Source organism: Paracoccidioides lutzii, assembly GCF_000150705.2.
Source record: "Paracoccidioides lutzii Pb01 unplaced genomic scaffold supercont2.25, whole genome shotgun sequence".
Taxonomy (NCBI): Eukaryota; Fungi; Ascomycota; class Eurotiomycetes; order Onygenales; family Ajellomycetaceae; genus Paracoccidioides; species Paracoccidioides lutzii.
Genome location: NW_015440971.1, coordinates 334,607 through 357,174, shown reverse-complemented (window position 1 = coordinate 357,174; position 22,568 = coordinate 334,607). Strand labels below are relative to the sequence as shown.

General features: G+C 41.7%; 7 protein-coding genes across 7 annotated transcripts; 1 reads left to right on the top strand and 6 right to left on the bottom strand.

Moving 5' to 3' along the window:
- Positions 1–5,564: 5,564 nt before the first annotated feature.
- Positions 5,565–6,342, bottom strand: PAAG_07809 (mitochondrial import inner membrane translocase subunit tim22; the record flags this gene model as incomplete). Its single annotated transcript, XM_002790464.2, has 3 exons — positions 5,565–5,897; positions 5,987–6,082; positions 6,223–6,342. The coding sequence occupies 3 exons, from the start codon at positions 6,340–6,342 to the stop codon at positions 5,565–5,567; spliced, it is 549 nt and encodes a 182-aa protein (XP_002790510.2).
- A 972-nt stretch (positions 6,343–7,314) lies between these two features.
- PAAG_07808 (hypothetical protein) lies at positions 7,315–9,120 on the bottom strand (the record flags this gene model as incomplete). The annotated part of the gene is made up of 2 exons (XM_002790463.2): positions 7,315–7,522; positions 7,613–9,120. 2 exons carry the CDS (start codon positions 9,118–9,120, stop codon positions 7,315–7,317), a joined length of 1,716 nt encoding a protein of 571 aa, XP_002790509.2.
- A 1,163-nt stretch (positions 9,121–10,283) lies between these two features.
- PAAG_07807 (hypothetical protein) lies at positions 10,284–11,226 on the bottom strand (the record flags this gene model as incomplete). Its single annotated transcript, XM_002790462.1, has 2 exons — positions 10,284–10,576; positions 10,692–11,226. The coding sequence occupies 2 exons, from the start codon at positions 11,224–11,226 to the stop codon at positions 10,284–10,286; spliced, it is 828 nt and encodes a 275-aa protein (XP_002790508.1).
- Positions 11,227–13,155: 1,929 nt separating this feature from the next.
- PAAG_07806 (hypothetical protein) lies at positions 13,156–13,941 on the top strand (the record flags this gene model as incomplete). Its single annotated transcript, XM_002790461.1, has 2 exons — positions 13,156–13,234; positions 13,361–13,941. 2 exons carry the CDS (start codon positions 13,156–13,158, stop codon positions 13,939–13,941), a joined length of 660 nt encoding a protein of 219 aa, XP_002790507.1.
- An 888-nt stretch (positions 13,942–14,829) lies between these two features.
- PAAG_07805 (serine/threonine-protein kinase ppk11) lies at positions 14,830–17,021 on the bottom strand (the record flags this gene model as incomplete). Its single annotated transcript, XM_015846338.1, has 6 exons — positions 14,830–15,094; positions 15,181–15,846; positions 15,903–16,504; positions 16,573–16,740; positions 16,823–16,890; positions 16,967–17,021. 6 exons carry the CDS (start codon positions 17,019–17,021, stop codon positions 14,830–14,832), a joined length of 1,824 nt encoding a protein of 607 aa, XP_015700732.1.
- Positions 17,022–17,757: 736 nt separating this feature from the next.
- Positions 17,758–19,461, bottom strand: PAAG_07804 (D-lactate dehydrogenase; the record flags this gene model as incomplete). Its single annotated transcript, XM_015846337.1, has 2 exons — positions 17,758–17,790; positions 17,857–19,461. The coding sequence occupies 2 exons, from the start codon at positions 19,459–19,461 to the stop codon at positions 17,758–17,760; spliced, it is 1,638 nt and encodes a 545-aa protein (XP_015700731.1).
- A 430-nt stretch (positions 19,462–19,891) lies between these two features.
- On the bottom strand, positions 19,892–22,112 carry PAAG_07803 (4-coumarate-CoA ligase; the record flags this gene model as incomplete). The annotated part of the gene is made up of 6 exons (XM_015846336.1): positions 19,892–20,221; positions 20,287–20,609; positions 20,673–20,835; positions 20,919–21,167; positions 21,352–21,732; positions 21,831–22,112. 6 exons carry the CDS (start codon positions 22,110–22,112, stop codon positions 19,892–19,894), a joined length of 1,728 nt encoding a protein of 575 aa, XP_015700730.1.
- Between the last annotated feature and the right edge of the window lie 456 nt (positions 22,113–22,568).

The following is a 22,568-nucleotide window of genomic DNA, read 5'->3' as shown; positions in this document are numbered from 1 at the left end:
AACTGACAGTGAAGATCTTGATGTTTCACTTCTCTTGAGTGCTCACAAGCCTAGAGAAGCTTATGGCAGAGATGAGAATCACATCAGCTTTTGCATTTGAACTAGACTTTATCTCTATGCCACTCTCTTCAAATCTTATAATTCTTTGATAAGGGATCACAGTCACCTTTTACTAAGCTAGCCAGGGGTTATCTAGATATATATCATGACTATGTAACTCATTCACCATGTAGAGAAAAGCCTGTTCAGTTATGTGACCACCTATATCAATTTGAATGCCAGTCACCATGCTCATGGAGAGTCTTATGAAGTCTTCAAAGCCAGTCATTTTAACAGAGGGAATTTCAATGCACAGGAGCTTATGCTTATTAACATAGAATTGAAAAATAAGATCATAGACATTACATTTACTATCTATCATTGCTATAGTTGAAAAGATATTATCTACTAGAGCATTGACAGTGAAGGGTTTGAATATCATCTTAGATTTAAATCTTCTCTATTGCTTCTTCATAAGCTTCTTATTTCACTTCTTTCAGTGTCTTTTGATTGAAGCTACTCTTTTTCTGAATTCTCACTCATATCCACATTATCATCATTCAATATCAGCTTGAGGATCACCTTAGTTATTATGGGGGTGGCAGGGCATCTGAGAGATTTAAATAAGCAGCTCTTAATCATATAACCTCTAGCTCTATATCTCAAGCACAGGCCTTGCTCTCTTCATTGATTAATTTCTGTCTGATTTATCAATTTGACATAGCAGGCACTTGAGATCACAGCATCAGTAGAGAGATTCATCAGATCATCAGTAGAAGCTTGAGACCAGTTTCATCAATCAAGAACAGCATGATGAAGTGAAGAGTGTGAATTAGACATTGTATGATCTGAAGAAGATCTGCTCTTACAATGTTTAGATTACTGTCTTAAAGTCTTAAGCTCAGAGAGTTGATGATCAACTAATCTAAGCTCTTTGCAGTAATTCTCATAGAGAGATAGTTCTCTTACACCCACCATGCCTTCTCTCAGCTCCATGCTTAGAATAAATTTCAAATATCTCTTTTTAATATGATCATCTCATCTGTGATCATCAGCTTCTAGCAGTAGCTAATTAAATTCAGACAGAAAGTCAAAGAGAGCTCTTTTACTCTATCATAGATTGTTGAGCTTTTGCATAGCCTTTTTCTATTGTGCAGAATCACTAAAAAGTATATGTATCTGCTTCAGTAAGCTCTCTACTGTGAAGTTGATCTTGTTCTTATTATTCTCAACTCAGAGGTAAACTTGAACTACTGTTATTTCTTCCAGTCTCAAGTACACATATCAAGTATATTTCTCATTATTATCTAAAGCTTTTCTATTGATCTTAAGTTTTGATTGAAGCTTTAGCTCTCACTGAGGATAGTACTTCAGATTAGAATCATCATACTTCTCACAGTCTAGTAGCTTAGTCTTTGATCTTCTGACTGCAATGAGTGGTTGTGAGTTCAATTGAGAGAGAATTGATATTGAGATGTTCAAAGCTTGTCATAGATTAGCTATTTCAGCTTGCTGAGCTGTTATTAAATCTCTATTCTCACACTGGACCTATTCCTGCTATTGGAGAAAGATCATTTATTATTGTTCAAAGCTGTTGAAGGTGTTCCTGCTCATTGCTTCATGTTGATTCATTTGTGTATTTATTGTACAAGTCTGTCACTTTATCTTATTCAGCTAGACATTTTCAATGTTGCTCATTTATTTGTTAGCATGATTGCTAACCCAGTCTATTCATATACTAGTACTATCACTGAACTTCATGATATAGAATTTAAGACTCTCAATAGTCTGTTATATGTCAGCATATTTGCTGAGCTTCATGATACAAGATTAAGGCTCCCAGTAGCCTATCAATGAAAGGAGTGAAGCAATTCATGATGTAAAGGATTAAGCTCTAAGAACTAGAAGCTAGTCCTCTTATATAACAAGGACGAATTGCTTGGGAAAAGGAAGAAAAGAATGAGATGAGAACACAAGTTTAAGCAAGCTCGCGTAGCATGATCACATGCGCACATGCAAATGATGGCTAGGCTGAGTCAGCTAGCCAGAGCGAATCTATGGGTTCAGTCCCTTATAAATATTACTAAGGTTTAGAATTTCAAAATATGATAAAGAATTTCTATTTTATTCTATCTGCAAGATCTATATGATACTGCATATTGATGATTATATAGTTATAAAGCTTAAAGAAATAGATTTAGATTGAGTATTAAATAAGATATAGAAGAAATTTAAGATAAAAAATGTTGAAGAAGATAAGTTCTATCTTGAAATAAAAATTAAATATAGATTAAATGATGATTTAACAGTCTTATAGATCTATAATATTGAAGAAATTCTTGAAAATTTTGAGATAAATAAGATTAACTTTACTGGCATATTTATGATAGTAAGCTTATAGTTTAAATTTATCTCTGAAAAGAATACTGAATTGAAAAGTAAGTTTATAACTACAAGATATTATCAGAAGCTTGAATTATTTCAATATTTTATATCAAATATAAAATCAAATTTGATAATTACTGTGAATTATCTATCAAAATTCAATTTATATCTGAATAAAAACTACTAGATAATTTTGAAATATATTTTTTATTATATAAAAAAGATAAAAACTTTGAGAATAGTTTATAAAAATAAAGAAAATAATAAAAATCTGTAGTCAGTAACTTATTATGATTCAAATTAAGTAGATGCAAACTTTCAATATAAATCAACATCTGACTACATTATTATGATTAATGAATTTTCAATTTTATAATATTCGTAATATCAAATATCAACTATAAAATCAACAATAAAAACTGAATATATCATTGCTAATGAGACTGTGTGTAAGCGTATTTGATTGAATGACATGCTACAAGATATAAATCTGATAAAAGAGAAGTTAAAAATCTATATAATATTGTAAATGAATAATAAAAATATTATTAATTTAGCAAATAGAAAGTTCTTAACAAAGAGATTTTATCATATAAAGATTTATTATTATATACTTTATGATTTAATTGAGAAGAAAGAGATGAAGCTTTCATACATAGATTCTACAATAAATAAAGTAGATAGATTTATAAAATCTATACTAAAGCTAGCCTATAATGAATTTATAAAGAAAATAAAATTGACAAATAAGTCTGATTTCATTGATGAGAATAATTGATTTTTTTTACATTATTTTATATCCTTTAAAAAAATATAAAGAGAATATAGATTAAAAAAGTAATTATATATTTTTTGATAAAGTTATAATATTAATGTATAATAAAGCTTTTTTTAATAAAGAAACTAGTATTTAATTTCTATATTTAATTTTTATTATAAATTTAAGAAAGATTTAGCAGTTAGAAAATAAATAGCAAAGCTCAGGCTTACTATAACATGGAAAGGTATTAGAGAATTTCCTAAATACTTGAAGTCATATGCACATATGTATTTATTAATTATAGCTAGCTCATTTAAAGTCTTACAATATAACAAAGTTGATATTGATTCTATTATACTTATTTTCACACTACTTATTAAAATATTTTAGAATTAACATCTTTTAGAATCAGTATTATCTTAAGATTTAGTACTCAGAACTAGCACAGATTAGTATTTCTTAAAAATCAATTCTTTAAAATTAGCATTTTCTGAAAAATTAGATTATTGATTTATTAATTTTTTATTTTATAAAAAATTAAAAATAAAATCATTTATTACTACTTATTTATATATATAAATACTCTGAATCCTTAAAGTTTCTTCAAGAGATTTAATAATTAACTACTATTCAATTCTATATATATATTTTATTTATTACTATTCTTCTTCCTTTGTAGCACTTGCTATATTTCTATATTTACCTTTATATAATTCTAGTTATAGAGCTTCTCATACTTTTTTTGATACTTAATTCATTTATTCTTAGTATTCTCATAATTAGCAATTGTAAAAATAATAAAATTTGATTATAAAAAATTTATAAAAATAAAATTTCTTCATATTATTATTTTTATATAAAAAATAATATTTAGAGTTTATATAATCAAAAGAAAATAAAAAGCAATAAGTCTGATATTATTTAATTCATTTATTATTCTTAATAAATTATATAAGTTTGAGATAATTTTTATAAGTTTATCTATATCTATTTTCATAAACTTCTTAATTTAATATATTTTTTCAACTGTATATCAATTCAATCAATATAACTACAAATTAAAGACTATGAAGATCATTGAAGACTCTGAATATATTCAAATTGAGTTAGAGAAGCTTTATAATATTTTAATGACTAATATAGTAACTTTTTTGTAGAATAAATTCTCAAAAACTACTATAGTTACTGCAGCTTATGAATATTATTAACAAGTATATCAAAGATTAGTACATAAGAGAAGAATTATATCTGCATTTAATATATACAAGATGATAGTCATTCATCAAAAGCTTGAAAATCAAAAGGTATTAGAAAAGTTATACTTGAAATGAAAAAAAGTTATGATAAAATTTAAATGATATTGTAGAGATAAAAGTATTAATATTAAAGTCATTAAATTTACTAGAAAGAGTTATAAATAGATTGTCTACTGCATATCAAGTTGTATTTAATGAATTTTGCTATATTTATTGATAAATTAATTTAATATTCTAAATAAAAAAATATTTCATATTTTATATTGATTTATATTAAGGTGATGGACTCTCATATAAGGGTCTGACTGAAGGTTGATTATGAAATCAACCACTAGGGCCTGATTATATAAAATAATAACATAATTAAAATAATAATAGTATTTATTAATATTATTAAAGACTTAAATTTTTAATAAATAGTTTAAAAATCAAGAAAATATTCAACTTTGTTATAAAAGTAAATTTAATAATAATAAGAATATTAAACAGACTTTGAATAAGCTACGGCTTTAAAAATTAAATATCAAATTAAGAAGTTAGAAATTCAAGTCAAAAGACTACAGCTGTTGTATTGAAAGCAGGTTTACAAATAGTAGAATGACTAGTCTACTATAGTTCATGAAATTATTACCGTTATTGATCAGGGAGTCAAAATACCCGGGTGGCCACTAGACCGGGTGTCATCTTATATGAGAGAGAAACGGCAAACTTCCAAGGGTTCTGTTGAATACTTGCTCTCCACCGCAAATGATGACACATGATTCTAACTGAGATATCTCCAATATATATTTTCTTTGCTCTAGTAGACTCTCTTATCGTACAGTTACGTACATTTACCCGTAGATAATAGCTTTGGGAATTTTCTTGCCTTCTCCTCACATGCAAAGTGGTACCAGACCGTATGTTCCTCATCTTTCTCGCCATAACCTTCAGCGATGATGACACAGCTCCTGAAAATATCATCATGCACAAAGGAAAACGCCTGTAAATGCATATGAAAAAGAAGAAAAAGGAACTCTTCTAACAGGACACAAGCAAGCATAGCAAGCATAGCACCCATATACATTCCACCCAAAACGCCAACCATAAAAGAAATCCAACCCCAACCGCCACCAGCGCCAGCATCAATCCGACGGCTGTCTCATCCACGCATCAATCGCCGCACTAAACGCCGCAAACCCTGCACACCCCAATAACGCCGCTTGCGGCCCCGCCTTCGCCCCTAACACCCCGCCCGTAATACACCCGGCCGCCACGCCGTTCACCAGATCATTCTTCGCCCGCAACCCTTCAATACAGCACTCTGTCCCGCTGAAGATGGCGCCTACCAGTGCAAAGTTTTTGGCGGAGCTGAAGGAGCGCGTGCCCATGTCTTTGAAGCCGCGGCGGAGTTGCTCGCGGACGGGGAGACTGGAGAGTTCGCGGCCTTGCGGGGTTAGGGGGGTGTCGTAGGACATCTTGATATTGAAAAGAAAATCGGGAGGGTTAGTTGGTTTGCTGGTATATTGCGGGGAGGGTTGGGTTGGGGGGGGGCAAATAAATGTACACTGCTCATGAATAATCCGAATGCACCTCCGAGAGCGAAACCCATTCCACCTGCAATGACCGTTTTGACGGGGCAGGATTCCATCGCTGCTATCATCTATGTTCCCAACAATAAGTAATAGATAATAGTCAGCACGCGTTTGTTCTGTAAAAAGGTCCCATGCTTATATTTCTTCTCCACCATAAAGCAATGAATATAATATATATATATATATATATATATATATATATACTCACGGTTTTCACCATAGCAGCCTCCTGATCACTCATCCCCGAGGTGCTGCTACCGCTAATCCCCATGCCCGATGCCATCGATGAGGCCGCCGGGCTATTCCCGCCGGAACCTGGGAAACTCATATCGGTTCACAAAAGATATAACGCGTGGAGAGGATTTGGGATGATATATTCTTTTAATCTGAAATGCGGCACGCTGTCTTGTGTTCGTTTCGTTGCTCGAATTAGATCCACGACATGGAAATGAGAATCGCAGAATTATATGGCGGGAGGTATTATGGCGCTGTGCTCGATTCTGAATATCTCCCCAATGATTGTTCAAATCTTCAAAGCTCTTACCTTTCAATGCGTTCTCAAACTCTTCTTTTGGTCTTCGTTCGAAATGGAAAAAAAGTTGGATGCCAAGACATGCGTCACTACGGGAGAGTTGAACGAACATGTGACGTACAATCACGTGATACAAATAGGGAGAAGCTCTTGGCGCGAGTTGACCCGTTCAAGATGTAATGCAGGGAATAAATACCCTGTAAGGAGGAAACATAATATAGCTATCTATGTAAAAGCCATTGTCACTGTGGATAATGAAGGGGCGGGAACATATTTGAAATACAAAAACCAATCAACCAGATACATCTATCTAAAGGTGAACAACCACAAACGGAAGACTCAGCTGAACCCAACTGTTAGACTTGAACGAGAGCAGCAGGGAAAACAGAGGCCGAGAATATTATACAAGGAAGAACACTCTAAAAAAATAAGGAAAAAGCAAACGAACGAAAATAAAGGAAGAGATGAAGTAATGTACACTCGTAAAATCACATCTTCTTCCCAACAGTCACTCAAACTCGTTGAGGGCTTAGGTTGGTAAATTTTCGTAAATAAATTTGCTGAAAATTTCGCTTTTTCACTTTAAACTGAGAATGGATAACTTCGCTGGCATCGTGACATAATTTGATCATACATATGAACGTGAGAAAAATGGGAAGCCCGTGGGGATGGATAGTCAGGCGGTTCAGTCTAAAGGGTGCTGCTACATGCAAAGGAGAAAAGGGTGAGAGCCCAAGAAAGGGAAGTGGAGCGGAAATCAAAGCTATTTTACTTTTCCTTCGATCCACTGGGCCTGTTTTGAGGTTTCTGTTCTTCCGGTGAACTTAGACTCCGCTCCCACTCCGCCATTAAATGGGAAGCTGTGCGGGAAAAAGTGGACGGGTGGAATTTGCCGAGAGCAGGCCAAGGGATGCCATCTGATTTGGTTGCGCTCTGCTCAGGTTCGGTTATAGGAGACGTTGTATGGCTTGCAAAACTAGTGGGCTGTTAATTTGGTGATGATTTTCGGGATGGAGTGAATAAATGGATGTATGGATAAATGGATGGGAACGGGGGTGTTGTTTACCTTACACTAGTACGCGGACTACTGGTATCCGTGGATGGAGAACGATCTCGGTTAGAAATGGAAGTTGAATTGCTGGAAGATGGAGTATACGTTTTAGGCTTCAACTGAGGACTATCCCACATATCCCAGTTGTCATCTCTGTCCTGAAGGCCCGAGTCTTCTGGATCTTGCTCATGTTCCTGTCGTTGTTGACGATGCTGCTGCTGCTGCTGCTGCTGCTTGCCGCCGCTGGGGCTTCCGGTGTATTGGGGGCATTTGGCCGTCTGATCAGGGATATAAATGCCGAATTCACTCCAAAAGGACATCTCTTGGGCTTTTGACGTTGAATCATTACCGGAAGTTGAGTCTATCACCCCTCGTGAAGTCGTAGATCTTCCCGTTCTTGTAGAGGATAACGATCCCCCCCTCTTGGTGCCTCGAGTCCCAGACTGGGAAGCGAGTGTAATCCTCGATCTTGACCCATTAATCCCTTCCTCTCCAACTGCAGCCTGTCTAATGTCCTCAATAAATGTCCAAAGGCCTTCTCTCAAGTCGGCAGCCATTTGCCGACCAGTTTTCATAAGGGCGTCAGCCGTAACATCTCGAGCAATCGGTGGCAGAGTGCGGCGCCACTGCACTTTATGTTCTTCACTAGCTTCTGTAAAGTTCCCTTCGTTCGCAGGGTTGCTGTTATCGCTGCGCTTGACGGATGGTAAAGTCGCAGACCTAGGGTGTCTTGATGATCTCGACATTGTTGTCTGTTCAGGAACCCCCGAATCTTTCAGCTCAGGAAATGGGAGTTTGAATTCGGAATTCGTGCTAGTTGAAAGTAAAGAGAGGGTCCTGGTGTGTTTGGAACCCTGGAAAACTGTTCTACCTTTCGCGGATGTGGTCGTGCTGGGGGTGTGCTCCGGAGATGAAGATTGTGAGTTCCAGTAGCTATTCCTTCTCTCCAATTCACGACCCGTCTTCACGTGGTTCGGAACTAGAGTTGTATGGTCCGAATTGGGGAATTTCGATCCATCCACAACACTCTGTTCGCCGTATTTGAGTTGTTTTAAGAGATATGTGCGATGGATTATCTCCGCTTTTCGCCTATCCTTCTCTACCAGGGACCACTGGCATTTGAGTGAAACTAATTCTGCCTCTGCTTTTTGTAGTTCTTCTCTCAGCTCCAGCACTTTCCGTTCTTGAGCGGCCAATACAGTGAGAAAGTCATAACTGCTATTGTTTGCATCTGTTTGGCTGGACGCAATTGAGTGATCAGGTGATGAGATGAGGGATGATTGTGTTGCTGAGCTCATGATACTCGAGGCAGGCGAATCTTGGCTAGAGGCGGGATGAGAGGCAATGCATGCAGAAGCAGTAATGGGAAAATTTAAGGTGAGCCGTTTTGCGTGACGAGCAGTGACATTTGGACGTGGAGGGAGAGAAGCTCTCTTCGCCTGTTGAGGGTTTTCGAATGACGATGAGCTTGCATGTTCATCCGGGCGAGGATCAGGGGTTGGAATGATCGAGGTTCTATCCATGGTTCCCTGGATTAAGATTATTTGGATACTTTTTTTTTTTGTTTTAGATAACCATCCAACAGCCAGAGATTGAAAGCATATAGAACGAGTGTGGTGATATATTAGAGTAAAGAATAACAGAAACAGGCCATCACTTCAGGATAGACATGGGCGGAACGAAGATAAGAAGAAAACAAAACACGCCAGGGAAACAAAAAAACCAGCCCGTCACCCACTCGAATTGGAATAATAGCATCAATTAATATGGAGAATGACTGTTGAACTGATGATCTCAATCGTAAATTCAGGAGTTCAGGAGAAACAAGAAACAAACACTAAACACCCACACCATCTGAGCCGCATCGCCAAGACGCGGCCAAATCCAGTGACCAAGGTTTGGCCCTGCCGCTTCGGGTTTAGCGCAGGGGTACAAACACGTCACGTGAGATGCTCTAATCCTTGAAAACATCGAGCCAAGATCAGATCAATTCCTACACTCCAGAGGGGTTCAAGAAGAGAATCTATGCAGGGTCAGTTGAGGGAGCAGCCTGACCCACCCCGGGAACCTCATTTTCTTCAGTGATGCTGAAAATGTCCCGAAGTCCAATTTCCAGCTCCTGAAACGCCGTTTGATTATGGAGCAATGTTGGATGCTTCATGTTGGACCCAGTTCCCACCCACAGATTGCCCAGAGCTTCAGCCCGCAACAAAGAAGAGCTTCGTTGGAGGATATTGGTTGTTCTGACTGTTTTAGCTGACAGTTACCATATCTTCATTGTTTTGTCTCCGGCATTCATACCTGCTTCTCCCTGCTGGGCGATTGTAACTATGTATTTGCATATGTGGATCTGTGTTAATGATCAACAGGGGAGTGACGCAACTATTCGTTAACTCTTGCAGCCGCATTCCGTCAGATATAATTCTTGCAAGGAATTCCAGTTCTTTCGACGAAAGAGTACCATAGAATAATGTCGAAAATGCCAACATCTGCTCGCATCTCCGGAAAGACAGCCCGATCTAAACAAATATGCAGGCATTTTATTTAATAAGAGGCAAATATTTTTCGGCCTAATATCGAGCATACTGGTTCATATGCATTTGCTCACATCTCTAACTTTACTTTTTACACCTGTAACTATGTCATCTGAAAGTTCAATTTCAATTCTACTAATGATAAAAGGCCTCTAATCAATTCCGCAGCTTGTATTCGAATTCCCCTGCGGTTCTCTAATCATAATATACAGCACCGCACATCCATCCCCATCTCCTTCTGCGTCGACTCCATGATCCGCCAGTTTTATTCGCATCTCGTCCACCACATTCCATCCCAGTCGCTGATAAAGGGGCAGTCCAGCAGGTGTGGCTTCGAGGAGGATTCTCGCCCCGTCAGCCTCCGCCTTCTCAATACCCCATTTCAGCAGCCGAGAAGCATGACCCTGCCGCTCAAACGCGGGGCTCGTGGCGAGAATTTCAAGAACTGCGCAATTCATGTTAGGAAATAAGTTATCTGGTTAAAAAGACACATGGTATAAATTGGGATGGCCGTCCGATCACTCCTCTTTTCACTTCAAGCATAGTAGTGCTATACATACCGTAATCCTTCTCTTCATCCAAATACCTTTCCCGCGCCTCAAGTATCCCTCGTCGAAACGCAGCGTAGATACCCGGATGGCATCCCGTCGGTGGATTCTGTATGAGATGCTGCTTGAGCTTCTTATACTCCGGCTCCTCCATCTGGCCATTTCCCTGCTTCGGCTTGGCATGCGGGATCCCAAACCGTGCCCAAGAGGCCACAGTTCGATTTCTACACGTAGTATTACTGGTTTTCATATTTCTATTATTATTATTACGATGGCCTGTTACCGAACCGGAGCCCGAGCCGGAGTTATTAACAGTGACTCCATTCGTATCCGGATCCGCCAGAACTGAAATAATTGTGTATTGGTTCGGGTCCTGAAGATCTTGTTCCTCGCGGTCCGTATACCATTTCTCGACTGTTTCTCTCGGTGTGCCTGCCCAGCATAATGCATAGCGGGTCAATGTGCTGGTTTCGAAAGCGTCGGATTTGATCTTGCCGAGTACTGGCGCATCTGAGGGGGATGTGACGATCTCGATGGTGAAAGACATTTTTTGGGTGATTATATCGAGTAATTGGCAATCCCTTTAAGTCCTTTTTGTACCATATGAAGATGACCAGTTCGCGTTTGATATGAATGGATACGCCTCAGTGCCTATTAGAAAGAGAAGTATGCAAACGGGTAGTTATATCTCACCGCGGCAAAAGATCTTGAAGGTTTAACTCAACTTCAAGGCATTGGCAGGGGTGTGGGGACTATTTGAGTCATCAACTGCCTGCTCTCAATTCTTCTCGTATACCAACCTAGGGACCTAGTCATTGATGTCATGATTGAATAGCGGAGTCCACATCTGCCCTCCTTTCTCCCCCTCTTTTACCCCTTTTTCACTTTTCTCAACCGTGCAACAGAATGTTCCAAATCATATCGCAACCGGAAAAGTTGGTTGGTTTGTTTGGAAGCTTAATAGCAAAGAAGATGTTCTCCACCCCCGATTACCTCGACGGGTTTAACCGCCTGAACCCTCTTGCAACATTCTCAACATCCTCATAACTAGGAATAAAGGGCTTAATGCTCAGTTACCCCAGCCTACACCAGTGGATATTATCACCAAAGGTAGCTATCATTGTCGTTGTTGCCAAAGAATACAGATCCAGCGTGTGGGATGGAACCAATTATCTAACCGAATCAATGCCATAAATTTTATCTCTTACTCATTGACTTCAAGCTGTCTGCAGTGCGGTGGAGTGATGTGTTTGTCACCCTTAGCGCTGTATAACTATCTGTTGAATCAAAGACTCGCAACCTTGCTGCTGTTCGGTTACGATGCATCTTTTCCTGATCTACCAGTCAGATGCCTAAAAACCGCATTGATACTAATATAGATCAGAAATCCCATCCATGGTATTGAGTTTTGAAGCGATAGCGGTTTGATCGTCAAGCGAATCCGACAGAAGGGAAAGGGACGACAGATCCGGCAGTCGGTAGGCAACCAAAATTTTCCAACATAGCCACGGTTTAAAAGGTGAGGGCTCCCAGAAATTAGCACCAACTGGAATGCCAATGCCCTTTGAAGTTTGCTAGATGACAGTTAGCAGTCCATGCAAAAGAAATAAAGAAAACGAAGGAAAAGGGAAAAGAAGAGGGGGAAAAAACAAACCCGAAAATGCGGCTGTGGGAACTGACTTGCTGATTTCACGGTCAAAACTGGCACCGCACTTTTAAGATTAGAATCTCCTTCTATGAATCCTGCTACCTTTGGATTAGCTTGAAGAGGTATCTTGCCATCTCTGGCATCACCGCTGACGCATGATGCTCCTGGAGTCTCTAAAATCAGCAAAAAAGGCTCGCGTGGTAGCAATCAATCGAGCATGTCAACTTGTCTTCCATCAGCTTGATATTTCGAAGACAGGGATCAACGTTGCAAAGCACAAGTGAGTAAACACTAAGGCACAGAGCGGAGCGTTTGTTGAGCCAGCAGTTCATATCTTCGACAAGGCTAAACGCTGCCTCATCCTGTTAACTCCCAACAGGTGCAGTGAAGCATTCCTCCCCCGGTGCACCAATATTGTCCTTGTCTATCCCCAGCTCGGAAGCAAAATCTGTCAGCCATTCAGCAATATCGTCCGCTCTGCTAGATTTCGAGCGCTCCCTGCTCCTCCTAGGGACGTAGTTATTAGATCATGGCAGCCACGCGGAATCGAATTGGGCTTGAAACCCGCTCCAGAATGCGGGACACGGACAATATGATGGTCAAATATGTTCGCTAATACGCGTGTTTGAGAGCTGGGCGCATCCCCTGTAATCAATCATTGCATTCTCAGAAATCTTATCGTCTGCTCGCAGAGGAAGGTCAACTATTATTCTGAGCAGCATAAACAAGTGAGTTCTTGGCGAACCGCTGACGGCGAAGAATGCAAATAACTATGTTGTCACAAAACCATTGAGCGCATATATACACTTCGATAACAATCAATGGATTATGCAGAAGGGTCACCAGAAAAGATTTAACTCATTATCTTCTCAAAGCCAGAGACCCTCAGACTGGGAAGGGCTTCACCGTTGGCGAACTTCTGTCCCGAGCGTTCTCATTTAGGTGCTACCGGTTCAAACACCACAGCAATAGTTCTTTCTGGCATTATTTTCCACCTCCTTCACAATGAGGAAGTTCTCACTAAACTGGACAGCCACCATTCGTGCGGCCTGTACCTCTCCCGAGCAAATCTACGGAAAGGCATTGAACAGCCTACAGTATCTCCGCGCATGCATTGACGAGGGTTTGCGCTCACCACACCGATGCCAAGTCACTTATCCCGCCAGGTTCTCTCTGGAGGCATCATCATTTATAATCACCCTTGCTGGAACTACCATCAATACACCCCCATACACCATTAACCATAACGAGGAGTATTACCCGAATCCATACTCTTATCTACAGGAGCACTGGATTGTTGATCCGGTCGCTCCGGACGGCGATGTGTGTTCAGAAAGCAGGGTCGCGGCCCCCCGATCTGCTTTTACCACCTTCAGCATTGGCCCGCGTGGCTGTGCGGGGAAACGGCTTGCATATTTAGAGCTTACCCATGCCCTTGCACGTTTGCTATTTTCTTATGATATGCGGCTTTCACCCGGCAGCAAAGGGGTGGGCGCGGGTAATCCTAACCATAAGCATGAAGGGAGACGGAGGACCAATGAGTATCAGCTTCTAGACATTTTCCTCGTGGCAAGGGATGGTCCCGTTGCAGTGTTTAGACCTAAGAGGAACTAAGGAATGAATTATCGAGCATGTGAATTTTACATTGACATACTATTCTTATTTACAAGTTGGACATTCTCATTCCCTTTTTTCTTCTGGTCTGCTTCCATTTTCCCCCTTTGGCAAGGCGTGTTCATGAAGAAGCGGACCTCCGAACACAGTTTCGGCTACGTGAATGTTGCCTTTGAGCTCAAACACTTTCCCTTTCCCTTTTTTGTGATCATCATAACGTACGGTCATAGTTTGCGAACTGTAGACCCAATCATATTCCACCTCCCACGCTGTTTTCCACGTTGATTAAAGTCGTGGCTCCCAATCATATGGATATTAATTAGCGGGACAAACTCATGCAACAGAGTATCAAAAAGTTGAAGGGGAGAAGCTTTTTAGGGAGCTGCGAGGACGAAAATAATATCATCAAACAACACATGTGCGTAGAAGTACGACGGCTGATGCTCATAGGGTTAGAACAGAATGCAATGCTCTCAGTGTACATGCACAGATAGCCAAAGCTGGATATGAAAAAACAAAGAGCAAAACCAAAACATTATGTTTGGGCTATTACCTCATGCACCATTGCAAGGTCGTGGAGTAGAATGGGGATGATATGAACCGGGAAATGCTATATGAACAAGATGGCAGTAACACCCGATGATTTTTGAGAAAATAAGGTCATGTTGGGTAAATTGATAGAAGGAAAGAAAGGAAGGAAGAAATAAAGAAAGAAGGAGGGAAAGTGACAAAAAATTGTTACACTCTGCAAACTCTGTCTAAGAATCGAAGAAATCTATTCTATGGACAGGAGTGGATGCAAACAGCAAGAAAAATCGATAATATCACAAATTTTCTGGTCTCGGGAATTTAATCGGGATATGTGTGAATATTGTACATGTGAAATTACTATACAGCTCGCCATCGATTGCGAAGTCCGGCTGTCCATCGATCATAGAGAACATCTGCAAGTTGTGCGGTATGCTCCATTCCGAAAACAGGTTGTCCCGGCAAGTTCAAGCCCGCTCCAGACCAATTTTCGTCAGCATGGGCCTGCTCTGATTGCCGCCGTCGATGGCTTTTCAGATGAGGGTTGTTTTGCGCAAGAACCAGCTTTGGTTTTTGAGGGAATTGAGCTGTTGGTTTGGCCATGAGAGTGGAAAGTTTTGGGTCACTAAAGGGAAAGCAAAACGGATCGGTCAGTAAGAGTGGCATCCACTTACATAAATCTAGGGGAGGTGGGTAATTGTTAAGGCTCACCCTTGCATTTTATCACAAGACAATTTCACAATATGGTACAGTCCCTCCGGGTCAATCATTTCCAGATCGCTCCACGCTTCGGCGAGTCGAGATATCGCCTCTCTCTTCTCCTGGCCCCATGTCGTTGAAAGGACCTCCTGACAGGAAAGTCCAATGGATTTGGTATATATTCGACGGCCCAGTATAGCTTCTTTGCTACTTGTTTCCAAAGCTAATTTCTTTGGAGCCAAATTCTCATCCATTCCGGGGAGATATCCAGCATTTTCATTCAGCGAGTCCGCTTGTTTGTCTGATACTCGCCGAAATTGCCTAACTGTAGAGGGGCTGTTTCCAAAGCTCAAATTTAACCCAAGTGGTTGCTTTACTCCACTGAATCGCCGCTTCGTATTGGGTCCCTTAACGGAGGGGGAATGCTCTCCAGATGGTGCCGACCGCCGTACAGTGGAGTTGGCCACTGGTTTGTTGGAATTTGAGGCACTGGATGATGGTCTTGTAAGTTCCATTTTCTTCAGCATCTCCACAGGCTCTTCCAGATTTTCCTCTTCCTGTAATGGTAGGTCGGTTATCTTCAGTCGTTTTTGTGTGTCACGCGAAGCGGACACGGTCCCAGGCTTCACAGTGTCAAATACCCATCCATCCTCATCCTCTTTGTGATTAATGGTAGCCCTATATTTCATTAGCAAATTTTCTGGAGGAAGACATAGCTCAGGTATGGAACATACATAGACTCCTCGTAGTATTTTATGTTGTCCGATGTGCCTTTGCTTGCCTCCCATTCTTGCCGACGTTGAATTAACTCCTGCAAGGCCTCGATTTTACCTGCATTGCGAATAAACTTGTGTCGTAGAAGCTCTTTAGCCGTCGCTCGCCGATCGGGATCCTTAATCAAGCACTGAGCCACAAAATCCTTAAAATTTTGGCTGTAATTACTCCCTTCCAGTCTGGGAGCAGGCGCCTTCGGAATCAAAAAGAGAGCCTTCATTGGGTGCGTACTAGCATTTGGTGGTTCCCCTTGAGCCATTTCTATTGCCGTAATGCCCAACGACCAGATATCCGCTTTGAAATCGTATCCTGACTGCTGGATTACTTCTGGGGCCATCCAGAAAGGGGTGCCTACGAAGGTATTGCGCTGTGATTTAATGTTCGTTAGTTGGGCCGCAACACCAAAATCCGCCAGTTTCACTTTGCCAGATTGCGACAAAAGAACATTGGCGGCTTTGACGTCTCGGTGAATTTTCCCCTCTTGGTGAAGATAATCCAACCCTAATAGTAATTGTTGACAGATGATAGCGATATGTGCCTCGTTGAATACCCCAGGTCTAAGCTAAAATGAAAATTTCCTACTTAGCATATCGAAAGAGATCAAACTGACACGTAAGAGCTAATAGTTACCAGATCCAAACAAGACCCTCCACCCAGATACTCCATTACAATCCATAGTTTGTAACCTCTGAGGAAACTTGTCCGATATTGTGTCACGTAAGGGCTTGCGCATGTTGCGAGCACTGAAATCTCCTGTTGGATTTCTTGGATATCATCTTCGCTAGATTCGAGATCGATCTGGAAGGGAATCAAAATTCATTAGGTATGATTGATTCATCATCCAAGTCCTCATCCCACCAACTCCAGAGCAGCAACATACGTGCTTTATGGCTACGATTTCTCCCGTGTCCTTTTCGATGGCTTTATACACTGTCCCGAAGCTGCCACCTGGAATGAAACACAACAGAAACAATTAGTACCAAAGATCAATCAATTGGAGGGTGGAATCTGGTTTTGAACTCACTCCCCAGTTCCTCGAGCATTTGATAGCCATTTGCCAGAGCTCCTTCGTCAGCCATTTCTGACCCTTGGCCACTGGCTGAACTTTAAAAATATTGTGAAATGATGGTGCTCTCTGTTTGTTTGCAGGTGGTCCCGTCGCGTTTGCGAGGACTGCAGATGGGATCCAAGAAACAACTGTGGAACCGCGATGGGAGAGAGTCCGCAATTCGCTCAACAGGGTAAGGTAAGAGTGGACAGAGTCATCAAGGGGTGTCTAAGAATAAGTAGTAATATCCTATGTTGAAACAGTTGTTCCATTTCTTTAAGATTCAACCATGGTCCATGATGCTCCAGTCAATACTCTTTAAGAGTTTTTTGCGGTGTAAACATCCGTTGCCTCTAGCAACCCTTGGCGCTAGCCCATTTAGAATTAGCTTTTTTGGCATGCGATCGATGCTAGGTCACGTGTGCCAAGACCCCCCTTCTGTTGTCGAAGCACTCGGCGTCTTCGAGAGCGTCTAAAACTCTGCACTCCGTAACAATTGGAATATCAACAAGAAAATGAGTCTCTGTGATCGGATAGATCTTAAGGAATATATATGTCAAACCAGGTTCTTGGCAAAAATTGAGAATCAACCCCTATCCAAAAATGAACGATAATCCAACATTTCCTGGCCCTCATCCTTTGAGCTCCATCCTAAGATCTCGCGCTAAAGGGAGCACTATAAATACAGACCAGCACCAATTCTGAAAGCCGTTGGGTTTCTTCTCTATAGCAATTCTGAAAACAAAGTGCAATTCCAAAATGAAGGGTTAGATGTACTTATAAGGGTTCATGATTCCGTTCTATGTAATTGTTAGCGCTCGGTAAAATACATGATGGGAAGGGGAATATCTGGACAAAAGACTTACGGGGTCGTAAAGTTTTTTCAGCTGTGCCATCAGCTTAATCATCGTCTCACTCTTGCTGTAGCCGATGAATTCCCTCTTCGCGATGCCCAGGCCATGCTCTGCACTGATACTGCCATTCCGCTTGGCAATCCACTCGTAGACCCAGGGCTCGATCATCTTCTCAACGTCCTTGTTATATTTCCGGACCGCGACGTTGAGATGCAGATTCGAATCCCCCATGTGGCCGTATCCCAACACTTCGCGAACTGGGTAGCTGTCGTCGTCCCCTACTAAACCGGCCTTGGTCAATCGGTCTCTCGTGTCATCAACTAGCTGGTAAAGCTCAGCTAGCGGTATGGAGACGTCATATTTATATGTTCCTCCCAAATGACTCAAGGCCTCAGTAATCCCTTCTCGCCACCGCCAGAGTGTCTGTGCCTGTGTTTCATCCTGAGCCAGCACCCCATCTGCCACAATAGATTCATCCATAACATGCTCCAAAAACCCTTCCAGTTTCTCATTGTCATGTTCACCGTTCGAGCCGCTCGTTTCTACGAGACAGTAGAAGGGGTATGATCCCTCCAAAGGCTTCTTTAATCCAGTGACCTTATGCACCATGTCCTGACTGCGCCCATCCATTAATTCGAATGCAGATAGGATTTCTGACAACTGGCCCTTGGCCTCCAAGAAAGCCTTGAGAGCTTGTTCGTAACTCTCAATGCCAAAGAAGGCCACATTGATTGCCTTAGGCCGCCGGGGGCAAATTATAGAAACGCCAGTTATAATGCCAATGGTCCCCTCACTACCAATGAAAAGTTGCTTCAAATCGTATCCCGTATTGTTCTTCCTCAACGTGGACAAGTCATCGATAAATGTCCCATCGGGAAGTACGGCTTCTATCCCCAGCACATTACCATGTAAACTTCCATAACGTAGCAATCGTAGACCACCCGCATTGGCCGCAACGTTGCCCCCAATATGGCACGAGCCCTTGGCCCCGAGATCAAGGGGGAAAATATGATTTCTCTCCGCAAGATATTTATCAGCAACCTCCAAAATCACACCGGCATCAACCACCAGCACCCCAGAATTCTCATCAAAGGATCGAATATTATTCATTCGCGCCGTACTAATTACAATCTCATCGAACACGGGCACCCCTCCACCGACAAGTCCCGTATTCCCGCCCTGAGGTACTACAGCCAGCTTATTCGCATTGCAGTACTTCAGCACCTCACTCACTTCCTTTGTGCTTTGAGGCTTCAGCACCAATCTGGCATGTCCTCTGTATTTCCGCATCCAATCACAGTTGAACGGCTCGATATCGTCCGTCGCATCCTGAGTGAAACCATCGATGACTGCGGAGGGGGGTTTGAGCAAGGTTTTAAAATGTTGAACATGGACGTCACTGAGTTCGGAGAAATTGGGATTTCGCTTTAGATTCGGATACGCATCTGTGGTATATTTGGATTGTTTGGGCGGGGCTGCGATAGCTCCGACTGATGATGAGGTGCTGAATTGTGTGGTGGGAACACAGCAGAAGTTCGGCCTGAAATTCCGTGTCCGAGCCTTTAAAGCCCGTGATCGGCGAATAGCGAGGGAAATACTCCTCCTAGTGCCCAACATGGTGGTTAAATAGAGGTTGCGTCGCAATGCAAAAGGAGGAAACTGGAAAAAAGAAAAAACAAGATGGATGTTCCCCCCGTCAATAACTACAATCTTCAAGTCCTTCAAGCGATGACGGGTTTGATGCCAAGGCCGGGGTCCCTCGGCAAAAGTTTAAATACCCAAGGACCGATTGGGGAAGGTTGGGAGAGGCCTCACCTATGAATTGCTCTACTTGGGGTGGGACTAACCCCCATCCATGGAACAGTACCCTATCAACACCACATGGAACTGTTCTGTAGAATGGGGGTAGTTACCAAGGTTCGTATGACACCTTGCATGCGACGGGGGACTGGAATCTTATTTATATACATCATGAATATGCTACCCGCGCCTGTCTCATAAGCGACCGCCAAATCCGCATACTCAGATTGTATTGACAGCTAAATCATTACAACTTCGAACCTGCCTTCCGCCTCGACTCGCGATCTCGATCCCTCAAATGGCGCCGCAATATCTTCCCGCTAGCACTCTTCGGGATAACATCAATAAACTCTACCCCCCCTTTCAGCCGCTTATAATGAGCCTTATGGTCTGAAACATGCTTCAGAATATCGCGAACGAGAGCCTGGTCATTAGCTGGTGCACTATTGGCCTTCACCACATAGGCCTTTGGAGCTTCACCCCCATCATCATCCACAACACCTATTACGGCAGTATCCACCACGACTGGATGGGTAAGTAGATGCGCTTCGAGCTCGGCGGGAGCGACTTGGAAGCCCTAGACAGCAAAATATTAGAGGAATGTAGTAGGTCTTCATTGTGGACGTATGCAGTGATCCTTACCTTGACCTTAATCAACTCCTTGATTCTATCCACTATGAAAATATGATCTTCTCCACTTGGGCTCTTCCGTACAACCGCCTCGTCCCCAGTCCGTAACCATCCATCTTGGAAGGTCGCTTTATTCGCTTCCTCATTGTTTAGGTACCCGAGAACAATGGTTGAGCCTCGTAAGAGGAGTTCGCCGGGCGTATTGTACGTTTCAATCTCATCTCCATCGGGTGATACGAGACGTGCTTCGAGCGAAGGAAGTAGGGATCCTGATGAACCGAAGAAAATGTCGTGAGGGCTTGTAGTGGTTACAATAGCTGTGGTCTCAGTGAGTCCTGTAATAGATTTAGTTAGCCAGTTTTAATGAAGGTGGGTAAATGTATGGACAGAATTTCTACCATAGGCTTGAAGAATTGACCATGAGGGTTGCAGATTGCCCAGTTGCTCTGCAGTTTCCAGGCCGAGAGGAGCTGCACCGGTGATTATTGAACGCACGCTGCTCAGATCGTATCTCCTCATGAGTTCCTCGTTCTTTACCATAGATATAATTATGGGGGGAACCTGTATTTCATGTTAATATAAATATACCATCTTCCTCGCGAAATTATAATGCACTAGATCTAGAGAGAAAAAAAAATACATACCAAATATAAAACATTTATCCTGCATCTGTGTATTGCATCGAGAAAGGTCTCAAGTTCAAATTTATGGAGTACCACCACGCACTCCCCTCGGAACATAGAAGTGTGAAAAACTGAGAGACCAAAAAGATGGCCTTGGGGCAACAAACCCAGAGCAACATCTTTCTGATCAGCCGTGCGCGTGTAGCTTTCAAAGCTCTTCAATAAAAGAACCTCTGATATCATATTCAGATGAGAGAGCATTACCCCTTTCTATTGAATAGGTAAGTTGTAGTCATCGGTCTTGACAATCCTAATTCTTAACTGAACTTTTGAATATGATACGGAGTCTTCCGAAAAAAGCACGAAAAAAAAAAAAGAAAAAAAAAGGGAGAGAGAGAAAGAGAGAGAAAAGAAAATATGAAAATGGAAAAGAAATAAATAAAATTATACACACTGGCAATCCACTCGTCCCACTCGAAAAACACAGATACGCACATTGCCTGGCGCCCTGGCCCTTCTTCCATTTCAAAGGCTCCAACTCGTTAAGCGCAGAGCCCCTCTCGATGAGCTGGTTTAAAGAAGTGAAGTCACTTGGAGGCCTTAAGCTACCTAATAGCTCCTGTGGCATTTCTAGAATGTAGATGCGGGAGCGTGGGATTCCGCATTTTGCAGCAGCCTCCAACGCCGTGCCCAGCAGTGGTAAGCAGGTGAATACGACCGATGCCTTAGATGCCTTAAGCTGATACGCCAGCTCATCAGCAGTGGAAGCGGCGTTGATCAACGTCGCTATCCCCGAAAGTCTCTGAACAGCCCAGCCCAGGGCAAGGTAGTCAACCTGTGGTATTCGTGAGCTTAGTTTTATCAGAGACATCTATTTGTACATAACGTTTTCTCCTGCTTTCTTTTTGAGGTTTGAGAGCAATAATTGTATACCGTATTCAATGAAAAGACACCTATGATCTTCTCCCATTCAGAACCACGATTGGGATGCCATCCAAACTCAAGGGCAAAGCTTCTGGCGAGATAATCAACGCGTTGCCGCACCTGGACGGCCGAATAGCCCTCTCCAGATACACCCCACACGAAAGGGCTACGGGAACTCTCGAGAGAGGGTCTCCCGTACTTCTCGTTGAAGATAAAGTCGCATATTGGTATTGAATCTGGGATTGAGCCTGATGGCACGCCAGGAGCCCAGGAAGGGGCCTTGAATATCATGGTGTTGATGGGGGGTGGACATCTATGAAGTATTCAAATAATCAAAGAATGATGAAGCAAACCATCCAGTCATCGAGCTTCATGGAGGACAATTGATGGCTGCTTAAATATGCATCGTTTGTCCTTCCAACACCAAGATTGAATTTCAGTTGGAAATCAGCTAGATTCCCAAAGATATGGGTGAACTTCAAAATTTGGGCTAAAATAATCCAATGTATACATGTGATTGCCTTACTTAGTTAATTGGTCAACTGTTAAAGCCATTTGCATAATCCCGAGGTTGCATCCTCTGCCCGAGCTCCCGACACCCAGAGATATTTGGGAGTTCTTGTAGATCTAGGGACCATCCCAAGCAAAAACGACACGGAAGGCAGATATCATTCTATCTGCTGCTGGGGATTTTATGAAAGAGCTTATTATTGCATAATGAAAAACTTGAAATGATACAATTCGAAT